General features: G+C 44.0%; 5 protein-coding genes across 5 annotated transcripts; 1 reads left to right on the top strand and 4 right to left on the bottom strand.

The window, feature by feature from the left end:
• Positions 1-257: 257 nt before the first annotated feature.
• On the bottom strand, positions 258-1,209 carry VTP01DRAFT_7194 (uncharacterized protein; the record flags this gene model as incomplete). Its single annotated transcript, XM_069386179.1, has 5 exons — positions 258-308; positions 362-453; positions 513-632; positions 690-772; positions 839-1,209. The coding sequence occupies 5 exons, from the start codon at positions 1,207-1,209 to the stop codon at positions 258-260; spliced, it is 717 nt and encodes a 238-aa protein (XP_069234481.1).
• Positions 1,210-1,618: 409 nt separating this feature from the next.
• On the bottom strand, positions 1,619-3,787 carry VTP01DRAFT_7193 (uncharacterized protein; the record flags this gene model as incomplete). Its single annotated transcript, XM_069386178.1, has 9 exons — positions 1,619-2,129; positions 2,190-2,311; positions 2,364-2,834; positions 2,891-2,983; positions 3,041-3,154; positions 3,222-3,285; positions 3,347-3,390; positions 3,451-3,615; positions 3,686-3,787. The coding sequence occupies 9 exons, from the start codon at positions 3,785-3,787 to the stop codon at positions 1,619-1,621; spliced, it is 1,686 nt and encodes a 561-aa protein (XP_069234480.1).
• Positions 3,788-4,286: 499 nt separating this feature from the next.
• VTP01DRAFT_7192 (uncharacterized protein) lies at positions 4,287-5,246 on the bottom strand (the record flags this gene model as incomplete). The annotated part of the gene is made up of 3 exons (XM_069386177.1): positions 4,287-4,772; positions 4,835-4,951; positions 5,025-5,246. 3 exons carry the CDS (start codon positions 5,244-5,246, stop codon positions 4,287-4,289), a joined length of 825 nt encoding a protein of 274 aa, XP_069234479.1.
• A 573-nt stretch (positions 5,247-5,819) lies between these two features.
• Positions 5,820-10,091, top strand: VTP01DRAFT_7191 (uncharacterized protein; the record flags this gene model as incomplete). Its single annotated transcript, XM_069386176.1, has 19 exons — positions 5,820-6,183; positions 6,246-6,373; positions 6,425-6,487; positions 6,556-6,594; positions 6,647-6,748; positions 6,804-6,881; positions 6,937-6,997; positions 7,052-7,182; positions 7,240-7,404; positions 7,465-7,797; positions 7,857-8,320; positions 8,381-8,525; positions 8,586-8,897; positions 8,955-9,101; positions 9,158-9,219; positions 9,276-9,363; positions 9,416-9,482; positions 9,543-9,988; positions 10,047-10,091. 19 exons carry the CDS (start codon positions 5,820-5,822, stop codon positions 10,089-10,091), a joined length of 3,240 nt encoding a protein of 1,079 aa, XP_069234478.1.
• Positions 10,092-10,314: 223 nt separating this feature from the next.
• Positions 10,315-11,302, bottom strand: VTP01DRAFT_7190 (60S ribosomal protein uL2; the record flags this gene model as incomplete). The annotated part of the gene is made up of 4 exons (XM_069386175.1): positions 10,315-10,380; positions 10,455-10,950; positions 11,027-11,049; positions 11,123-11,302. 4 exons carry the CDS (start codon positions 11,300-11,302, stop codon positions 10,315-10,317), a joined length of 765 nt encoding a protein of 254 aa, XP_069234477.1.
• Between the last annotated feature and the right edge of the window lie 456 nt (positions 11,303-11,758).

The raw sequence follows: 11,758 nt of genomic DNA, 5'->3' as shown, positions 1-11,758 counted from the left end.
CACAAAATTGTTGCACTACTTTTCCTTTGCAATGTTTACTCAAGAGGATGGCCCGCGATCATTCTCCGAGAGACATACCAACATGAATCCATTGTTTCAGGGAATGCATCAAAGATCGTTAAGAAGCATAAAGAAATGAGAGAAAAATACAGTATTCAAAAGGAAACGGTAATGGAGATTGGATGAAGGGTAAACTAGAATGTTTTCTGGAAGCAAATTAGTAGCACGCTCGATCAGCAGCAAGCACAGATTTCAAGCTATGCGCCAGGCTTGGTTAGTGCAAGCAAACGTCGATCGGTGTATCCAGACTAGACGGAGTTAGCAGCGAACCTCCTCCCAGTGTTCTTCAACCTGGACTTACACTCAGCAAGTCCTGTTCCCGAGGTACTCGCATTTGGAGCACTGTTTGACTCTTCAAACCTTGTTTCAATATACGCCTCAGAGAGTCGTCACCTACGATCAGAATTTCGTCAGCATGCCCGTCCGAAAATAAGGCAAAAAGGGGTACGTACGGTTTAGTAAGCATTTCCACAGGCCATCAAATCCTCTATACTGGAGAACCATTCCAGAGATTGAGTCGTCGTTGAAAGAAAGCCGCAATCCGGTAATCAATGGCTCGATAGTCGCATCCGCTAGACCAATTCAGTACACAACACTTGACCTACGAACATCTCAATAGATTGACTTACGGGTTAATTGGAAATATAGAACGCGATTATACATTAAATGGTTGACCTGCACGACGACACCGTTGGCCACTTGTTGAGGATTGCTGGTGCACATCGTATCAAAGATGATGCAAGGTTATTTTGGTAATATTACATTTCCCATCGCCTACCTATACAATTGAGCGTCATTAATAGACGCGTTCCCGGCTGGTGATTGACCTGCAGCTGCCGCTGCTGCTGCTGCCGCAATAAACGCAGCTGCATTTGGATCTTGGGCCAACGGTGAACCTGCGGCGTGCGCTGGTTGAGACTGGCTGCTTATAGTTGCTGGTGAAGAGGTAGGGTATTGTGGAGAAGACTGTCGATTGTTTTGCGAGGATTGTTGCTGAGAGGTAGGAATGTGTTGTTGTTGTTGTTGCTGCTGCTGCTGCTGTTGTTGTTGTTGTTGCATTGCCTGATTCCCGACGAATGCACTCATACCCTCAATGAGTTTCCGCACTTCAGCTAAATCCCGAGCTGCAGCTTCCGAGGCTCTGTCCATTGAAAGGTAATTGTTCATGTAAAGAGAGAGGGGAGGAAAAAGAAAAGGGACAAGCTTTTGCACTTTTTCTTCTGGAGCGCCGCCAAAAAATTGGGAGATGTTTGGAGATGGCAGCTCTTTTTTGATCACACAATGAATGCACAGCGTAAACTTTATGCTCTGCACTAACAGTGTAATTAAAGTTGAGCTGCACTGAAGCAGATGGTTGCAGCGCTGTCGACGGCAAGACATGCGCTACCATAAAAACTAAACGCCATTCATTATTTCTGCTTGACGTCGGCCGTTTGCATCAGTTTTTACAAATCAATTTACCATCTTTTTCACGGCGCATGCTTATATTCAGCAAAGCAAGTCATAGGAATTATGCTATGTACAAGGTTTATATATTGTAATAACAGATGCTTATTCCTTATCGGCGTGGTAGTTTTCGACGTTTGATCTCTCTGTGGATGTGATCGTCGTCTGATCGCTGTCTACATAGCGTCTTACGTTCCTTTTGGTAAGCATTCATATCCGGGACAATAACTTGTTGCAATGCATTCTTCGCATTCAAAGCCGCTTTCCGAGCCCTCCAGACATATGTCTCGGGTTTTTTCGTAGATTTCAAAAGGCCAGATGGTGTGCCCCACAGTGAGTTGCTGTCAACACCGCTGGCATTAATTTGCTGGAGAAATTCCAGACATCTTCGAGGGATTTCCATTGGCTGATGGCCCTGATCTTTGTACCATTTTTCTGTCACTGCTGGATCTATAGCCGTTTTGCCAACAAGATCACGCAAGATTGTTTCTCCAGGTTGATGTACGTAACATTCAACCGATATCGGTCTGTTCTCCCATTTCTGATAGCATTCTTCTAGCCATAGGTGGTTGACGACAGGAATATTCCACTTTTTCGCTTGTACATATTTCGGCGACGTGCAACTGTAGAGTGGCTAGCAGTTAGTAGCTATATCTCGATGCTAATCAAATGGCAAAGATTACGTTGCACTGATAAGATATGTGGTTTGCTTGGTCAATTTCGGGGATACTGATACACCACAATGCATAGCTATCCGTTGGATGTGCTCCCGCTCGATGGCTCTATATCCCGACGTAGTAATACGCTACGCGAAATCAAGTTAGAATATATACAATAAATGACCAAAAGATACACACCATATCGCTCATGCCTGGTATCCCACCGCGAGGCGTAGGATAGTCTAGTAGTGTCTGCGTAGGCGGCACAAAACGTCTTCGCTGCAGAGTATTTGTGACCCACCACACTGTCGCAACTATCTTCCCTTCTCGACATGCTCGAATGTAGAAATTCGATGATCGATACTTGACTATTACCACGTTGACCTCGTTGCAATATGATTCTTCTACTGTAGCACCAGCCTTGACCACAAGCTCTTTCAATCTAGATATCGACGCTTCATCTGAGATCTCGATATCCGGACCAAAATAAAAACAGTAGCCTGCAAGGAAATGCCTGCTAGGCTCAGGTATGCCATTCAGAGTTTTGGTAGGATATGGGTATATCAAATTATTCAACGAGTTTTTCGAATTGGAAGCATCTGACTGGGGCAGTCGGTTCGCTGTATCCGATGAACTTTTGGAAGAGGTGGTAGGAAAAAGATAATTACCCTATGCAAATAACCGTCAAAGGCTTGATCCCAAAGCTGATACTCCATCACACACACCTGATCCACAAGGCGCTTTAACTTGACACATGTAACAAACCATTCAGGCGAGACGATCTTGATATCCTTCCCGGCAGCCTTCCGACAGATATGCTACATTATGCATGAATCTCATATGCTCCTAATTGAACCGAATATTCTCAAACTTACATCTCGTGGTTCAGACGTAACAATATGGGTGACATCGTCGTCAAATGTAGATCGTATTTGCCCGCCATATTGATGCACATAATCTGAGACCAGACTGCAAGTTTCTTCTGCTACCTATTTTCACGACGGTTAGTACGCCGATGCGATATATCACAAAGGTGTGCGATGTTAAGGCACATACCAGATCGAACGATACTACCATCCCGGAGAATAGCTTACTCGGATCGGGAGAGTAGTATTTTGGACTAGGACATTTCCAATTAAAAAGGAATGTCAAATCCTCGAAACAATGTGGTGGATACATACTGGTGGACATGACCATTATTGACAGCCCCCAGTACCCACTTTGGCTACATTGAAAAGCTATCAGTATAATAGAAGACATAGCAGCAGCGTGATGGATGGCTTACAGTTACTAGATACTGCGATGTCACTTCGGTAGATTCGGCGTCAGATTCTTCCTGCAAAGCTCGTTCTGCAATAACATGTGTTGCTCTAGGTATTTGACCACGATTTGTTTCGCTATCGTCTACCTGGCCGGCAACTGCACCGTTCTTTTCGAGAAGAATTGCTAGCTGGGACGATCGTTAATAGATCTGGAGGAAGAGTTGGGGAACCTTAGAGATCTTAAGCTGCACGGTGCACCTTAGTTCGCTTAGCTGGCTCCAGCGACTCGTGGAATGCATAGACTATGTTTTGAAATAAACTAATGCTGGTCGAATCCTTTTGCCCTCGCCCAAACTTCATTGCTCAGGTCGAAAAAGCAAAGGGATGCTCAGCGGGGACGCGCGCAATCGCGTATGATCTTTCGTGTTCCATATTCAGCTCAGAACTGTAAATTTCCTTTTTCTATTCAGGCGTCTGGTCGTTTTAAGTAACAAGCAACTCAATGTTTTGGTTATCTACGAATATTGACACTAAAGTTCAATTTCCTCGTTTCAGACCAGTTCAACATAGACTAACACATAAAGGACACCTCGTTGTTTCTCCTTGGATGCAACATTTTCCGATGTCATTCACTGAAACATGTTACTATCAGCAAAGGCTTTCTTAGTATGTATTCATTTGATATCACGTCTTCTCTAGCAGACCAAATTGTGTTTTTAATGGGACCTATACTTGATTATTTCATATCAGCTTCTCCAGTTCATCTATCAATCCAAAAAGTTGATCCCTTTCATTGTCTCCGAATCCATCACATTTTCAATAGCTGGTATATGTTATCTACATTTATAATTTACAAGATCTACTCGTCTTTTTTCCGTTCGTCATAACTAAGTTTCCCAGGTCCAATCGATGCTAGCAGTAATAATCCCCCGACGACGCTCAAGGTCTGGAAAAAGTCGTACTTTGCCAAATCGTGTTGCTGAGAGCTCGAATACTTGGCTGACCACCACCAATTATTCGCGAGTATATTAAGCAGGCAGAGAAGAAAGAATAAAAACATGGCCGATAAGCGAGTTTGGAATCCCAAGACGACCGTCGTGCAGGCAGTCAATCCAGCAAAAGACAGAATGACTCGGAGCGCTCCCCATTCTCCGTTGAAAATAAAGGAGACGAAGAGGATCACTATCAGAACACGGCCGATGAACTGGAGATATTGATGCGTTTCGGACTCTGATAGTTGAGGCAACCCAAACATTGATTTGCTGCTTGCTTCATTTTTCAGTAAGCTTTCGGAGAGACATAGCAAAAGAGCACCAGACATGGAAATAGTCCGTAAGAAGAAGACCTGCAAAGAACAGCATTATTAATCATACAGCTGAGAAATTTTGAAGGATTCGCACTCTGTACCATATCAAAGATCAATCCGTACAACACTGTTTGAGATAGCAGGACAGCAGTAAGTATAACGACTGATATTGGGACAAACCGCTGGGCAATAATCAACGTGGAGCACACTTGCATACACTTTTATATAGCAACAATGCAGTGTGAGTCAAACGCGCAAATCGAAGCAAAAATGGTTGTCTCAAATACTTGCCAAGATGCTGGTGAGCAGATAAAACGACACGACTATAGATGGCAGATGACTATGGCTTTCTAGGTATGATTGCTGTTCAGACCATTGCAACAAGATACGAAATGCATCTTCGTAGAATGTCGACGTGATCAACCATCGGCTCACAGCTGGAAAATACGGTTTTGTAGAGTCGTGCCATTCCTCCAGTGTTTGCTGAGCTATCCGTAGCCATGCAGAGTCCATTTAATCGTTATTCTAATTAGAAGAAAACAAGCAATAAATGAAATGCTCATATTCCCGGTTTACAGGTGTACCTGAAGAGCTTTGAAGCAAATCCGAGCTTGATTTCATTATACAGAATATATGCATTCTTCATTGTTTGCATTAAATTTGGTATTTAAATATAGACATTCAGAGTTCTGCTGTTCCGTCTTCTAGCAAGCGCATCCGTAGCTCAAGCCCATAGAACTACAGCAGAGTGCTGACAGTTTAAGGAATGCAACGCCAGTACCGCCATAAGAAATACTGATAATCCATAGGGAGTTCTTAGCAGAAAAAAAGAAAAAGTGGCTACGATGATGGATAGTCCATGCTCATTTGGTGGAGGAGACGAAATATCAAATCGCGACTGTTCCGTCCCAATTTTTGTAGGCTGCCTTTCACAGCTTAAGCAGAGGAGTAATCCAGTAGCAATTCGCGAATCAAGTCTTCAACAGCCCCCCTCACGACACAGAACGAACGAATTCCTTGACGTTTTATACAGCGATCCACCCGCAACAAAGCGCAAAACGGGAGCGGGAGTTCTTCAAATCAGTCATGTCGGCAACGGTTCACAAGGATATGCCTCCATGGCCTCAATTGTCGTATGCTCTGGCTCAACACATCATTGAAAAGAATATACACATACGCTCGTTAACGTCGGCTGAAGCAAAACAATTTGAGTCAGCTACTGTATCATTTGGACGTTGGGTTGCTTTTATTACGGACAATACAGCTGGACAGCTTGTATCGGCTCGAGTACGCGCCTTGCTCTTCGAACAATATATACCACACCTGTATCATTTGGATAAACCGTGCTGTCGCGACGAACGGTTAGATTGGGACAAGATATGCGAAACAGCTCGTTCGTTACCGTCGCCTCATCCAAGCCCAATCATCCCCATAAAAGAGGAGAACGCAGGTGCGTAATGGATAAACTATGTCAGGGCAGCTAGATATTGATTTGCCTCCATATTTGCTTAGACGCAGATGCAGAAACCGAGCCGTCAACAGCGATTTCTGACGTCGATGCACAGAAAGTACCTTTGAACGATGTATATCATACCTTAGAATATGATCTAGCAGCAATGTTGGAATTAAGGAAACTCGAGGTAATGAATACTGGATTTAAATGAGGCTTGCAACTTAAACAAGAATCAAAGGAGTTTGAAGCACAAGAAGAAATGGAAAACGATGAAGACAAGGATCACGCTGATGAGTCCTCGGTAAGGGTCTTGAAAAGTGGATGGAGCATTGGTCTGCTATCTGGGAAATTCATAAATGTATCGCTTAGCTGTCATTGCTGAATACACATGGAAACTTCAATCTCAAGGTACTTTGAAAATGAAGGATACAGTGCACACCAATCTAAAGAAATCTTTCAGTATTTATTGCAAGGTATAGCAGCCAATCGAGATCGCACTACTTTGAGCGACCGAGAGATCAGGAATCTCTTGTCAGACTTCAAACCGCATCGCACAAAATGGGTAATACTTAAGATTAATCTAAATGATTTGAAAATGCTGATTTCATGTTTTCTAGGCAAGCGACGATAAAATAGGCCAAGAGGAGTTATATGAAGCCTGTGAGAAGGTGCTAAATGATTTGAAGAACTTTACTGTATGTATAATTACTGCGAGCAATACCTGATCTGTTGCTAAGTAGCGAATCGTAGGAACATTCAACGCCGTTCCTCAACAAAGTTAGCAAACGAGAAGCACCGGATTATTTTGATGGTAAGTTCCTTTGAACTTCCGATACATAACTGACCATACTAACTGTATGCATAGTTATCAAAAAGCCGATGGATCTGGGCACAGTGACGAAGAAAATGAAGAATTTGCAATATAAATCAAAGAAGGAATTTGCGGATGATTTGTATCTCATATACGATAATTGCCTCACTTACAATACGAATCCAGTATGTATTGCTCAAAAGGAAACAAGATGTGCTCTGGATGATTGACCCGGCTTTTAGGCAAGCGAATACCGCAAGCATGCTCATGCAATGAGGAAGAAAACAGATCGTCTTCTTGCTCGGGTGCCTGATATCACGATCCGGGATCGCGCAGAGATAGAAGCAGAAGAGTTTGGCGACGATGCAAGTGAAGATGGAGATCATGATCATAGGGCTTCCAGAAAGGTACGAGTGATTACCTATGTTTGGTATGAAATGAAGATCCGGTCCAACGATTTTCTATAGGGTCCGGGCAAGCATACGCATCCAATTTTGGCGGATGTCAGGGCTGGATCAGAGCCAGCACGAGGTTCGCGAGAAAGATCACTGACCCGAGAGTCAAGCACAGCTCCTGGGAACGACATTGGTACCGGAAGTGACAACGAGACGGGTGCTAATACACCCAACGGAGTTGCACCGCACAAAGCTTACGGTGGAAAACAAGTCAAGGATAATCAAGCCATCACCGAGACTGAAGAGGAAGGAAAGGATATCGACGAAGATACAGAAAATGATTTGAGAGAACTTCAGGAGCAAATATGGCGAGATATGACTCGCAAAACTCGAGCAAAGATGGCGGTAAGTCCATCATCTTTACCTGCATTAACCAAAATTATTCATGTGCTCTTTCTTAAAAGAGCGAAGTAGAAAAGCAATATCAATTCCCCTTTGCAGACCGCCTGGCAATATCACGATCATCTTTGGATATGGAACGTTTTGCTATCATCGAACATCAGCATTGCAAACCAGAAGTCGTTCAAAAGTTGATCAAGTACCCTAACGATCGATTCTCGAGATGGGCCGAGAGGAACAGCGGTGGCTCCAGTTTATACGACACAATCGAGCTTGATTCCAGCGATGATGAAAATCTGGACGTCTTCTTTTCAAGAAAGATGGCAAGAGCAACCAAAGAAGACCAAGAAGATTCAGCTCGCACAGATCTTTTTTTGCCAGAATATGTTATTACCTCCGGAATACCCGAGATTCCTAATTTACCTGAAGATGTTACAAATGAACCTCAAGCCGAATCCGCGCTAACTCTCCGAAAAGCATCTATTGACACTACGGCCACCGACATGTCAATAGCAGAGCGACCTAGCGGGTAAGTTAGCTTTGCACCGAGACATTGGCTGGGAAGCAATGCGTCTAATTTTGAGACTAGGTACACGGATGTGCCGCTGGACGTATATCCATCCGTTCGCTTTCCTAACCATGGTTTAAACAAGCTCATTGACAAGAATCTGAAGAGACTTCAAAAGGTCCGTTTGGTGTATTCAAAGTGCAATGCCGTCCGTAATAATATACCTGTAAGTCATCTTTGCTGCTTCTCTTAGTACAAGTGGATCATTAACCGCGCTGATATTTAGATTTCTACACTCGCTTCATCAATACCGCTTAATGAACCCGATACTTTATCCACCTCCAGCTCCCTTCCGGCCCTTCCGTGGCAAAACGAAGATTCTGACACAAAGAAGATACCGCCATTGATCATAAACCAAGAGGCAGGAGAGCAATTGTTGCAGAGAACGCTTGTAAAGCTACTCGCACATGCTGGATTTGAAGGCGCTCAGGAGAATGCATTGAACGTCCTTACCGAAATAGCTATGGATTATATGCTAACTATTGGGAAGACTTTGCGAGTTTACTGGGACGATTATGGTCGGCAAATGAACAGTGAGGTACGAAACAGTTTTGCTCGTTTTATCGAAGCTGCTACTTATATATTTCGAACAAAGGAAATTTTGATGCATGTATTATATGAAAACGGAGTGGACAACGTCGCAGAATTGGAATCATATATCCGAGACGACATAGAGCGATATGGTAATCGTCTGGATGAGCTTCATCGCAAATTGGAGAACTCATATCAAGATATGCTTCTGGTAAGTCAAATTATTTAGAGGATCCCAGACCTGATCATATAACGCGTGGGTATTAGGGTCCAAATGAAAAATCCGAAGATGATGAAAGTATTATTCAGGATGAGGAATCGTTTATAACGTAAGTTGGTACTGTGATTCCATTAGAAAGAATGACCTAAACTATTGTTGTTATAGTGGTTCCTTTGGCGAAGAACTTGGCGAAGATTTCTTTGGCTTCAAGAACATTGGCTTGGACCAAGAGTACAATGTCGATGCTTTATCTGTATGTGAATCAAGCTCTATGTGTTGATCTATTACCTGACCATATTTGTTAGATTCCCGCACGGTTATGGTTTGGTGGAAATAAGGTTAAAGAACCACGACGGAAATCTTCAGTGCATGGTATGAAAGGAATCAACGTCAAATAGTTGAGCTGGATATACTGAGAACTTGGCATGTTAGAACCTAAGCTCGCCTACCCGCCGCCTCCACCCTTCACTCCAGTCACCTCCGAGACGGAATTTATTGGTTTATTAAGACCGTTTATCAAGTCCAAGATGACAGAGAAAGGTCTTGTCGAGGATGAATACATTCCTAACAAGCATAAGAGCCGTCCGAAATACCCACCAACGAACAAGACGAATACGGGACGCAAGAGACCGCTGAAAGACAGCAGCCCGAACAGCACTGGTCTCGGTGCAGGAGGACTTGGAGGCGAATCGAGAAAGACCAAGCGGAAGCGACCGCTTGAAGAGATCTTAGCCGAGAAGGCAGAGCGGGCAGAGAAAAAGCGACAAAAGATGGAAGAGAAAGCACAAAGACTAGCGGAAAAGGAAGAGAAAAGACGGTTACGCGAGGAGCTTAAAGAGCAAGAACGGATGGCCAAACAGGAAGCAAAGGAGAGAAAGGTAGAGGCTTCGTGCTGAATAACTGCAATGTTTGGCAACTCATGTAGAGCACTTTTAGGCTCAAGCCAAACGAGCTGCCACAACTACTACAACCACCTCATAGCATTTTACCCTTCACCACTATTCCATTTTTTTTTTCTCCACTCATGACTTCATCACTGTACCATAAAAATAGGCTCTCTGTCTCTCTCCCACTATGTAAAAAGTGAAAAGAAAAACTCCACTAGCCCCTACTACTACTAGTTGTTCAACCTCCAGTCCATTGCATGTAGGCTTTCCGAATCGATGGGCGTAGACAAATGCTAAGAACAGCTTTATTTTCGTATTTACTGATCCTTGACCTTCTTGGTACCACGGAGCAAACCGGTGCGACGGGCAGCAATAAGACCGACCTATTTGATGCAAAGTGTGGCGATTAACAAAACGAGCCGTGCAAAAATTCAAGTTACAGTAATAAAATGCATACCTTCTGACCAGCGGGAGCAACGCGGGAGACGGTCGAGGCGTGACCAATGTGCTGGTGGTTACCACCACCGTGAGGATGGTCTACGGGGTTCATGGCAACACCGCGAGTCTTGGGCCAGTTGTTGCGCTTAGCTTTAGCCTTGTGGTAGGCGTTACCAGCCTTCAAGAGGGGCTTGTCGATACGACCACCACCGGCAACGATACCGATAGCAGCACGGGAGGTAGAGGGAATGATCTTCTTGGCACCAGAGGGAAGACGGACACGGGTACGACCGTCTTCACCGTGACCAATGATGGTGGCGTAGTTACCGGAGGCACGGGCGAGAGCACCGCGGTCACCAACCTTCTCTTCGACGTTGCAGATGACGGTACCTTCGGGCATGGAAGACAAGGGCAAGACGTTGCCAATGTTCAAAGAGGCCTTCTTACCGCAGTAAATGAACTGACCGGTGTACATGCCTTCAGTGGCGATGAAGGTTTCGGTGCGAAGCTTGTACCTAGTGAAAATTGCGTTGTTTTCGATCAGCAAATGTTGTTTGTTCGTTTTCGTTGAATTAAAAAAGGCGTATTTACTTGTAGGGGTCACGGAAGACAACCTAAAATGTTCCCAATGTCGATTAGTGTCACTGACTTCAGAAAATGCACTCTGAATGAATGTCATATACATACCTTGGCAAGGGGAGCACCTCGTCCGGGATCGTGAACGATTTCCTTGACAAGACCGCGAATGTAACCGTGGCGTTCGGCAAAGTCGAAAACACGCAATTGAGCTGCACCCTTGCGGCCAACGGTGTGCGCCTTGAAGACGCTACCGGCACCCTTTCTCTGAGCACGAATGACACGACCCATCTCTGTAGCAATATCGTATCAGATCCATCCATCAATCGATCCATCCATAGCTCTCAACGCATCGTGCTCACATAGCTCATGAGTGATGCATCCTCCTACTGCTATACACACCTTAGACAAGTATAATAGAAGAGGCTGTAACAACATTTCAACCAGCTTGTCTCTAATACCCAAATTCAAACTCCTCCAGACGATCGGTTTTGCGTATCACTAGAACAATTACTGCATATTTAAAAACAGTTGGCGTTTGGAGCATCCGAATTGCACGACAATCAAGACAAACTTAAACCTTTAAACCAAATTAATAAATATTCTTGTCGATCTAAGGACGACGAAGACTTACCATATTGGTTTAAATTTGCCATGTAGTGCAGTTGCTCCAAATGTAAACCGGGTCAATCAGTAAAATATCCAGGTATTATAGGCTTGTATCCCTTTTTACTTACCGAGTCATTT

The sequence above is a fragment of the Rhizomucor pusillus genome, assembly GCF_041956525.1.
Source record: "Rhizomucor pusillus strain CBS 183.67 unplaced genomic scaffold VTP01scaffold_32, whole genome shotgun sequence".
Taxonomy (NCBI): Eukaryota; Fungi; Mucoromycota; class Mucoromycetes; order Mucorales; family Lichtheimiaceae; genus Rhizomucor; species Rhizomucor pusillus.
This window is presented reverse-complemented; position numbering and strand designations above follow the sequence as displayed.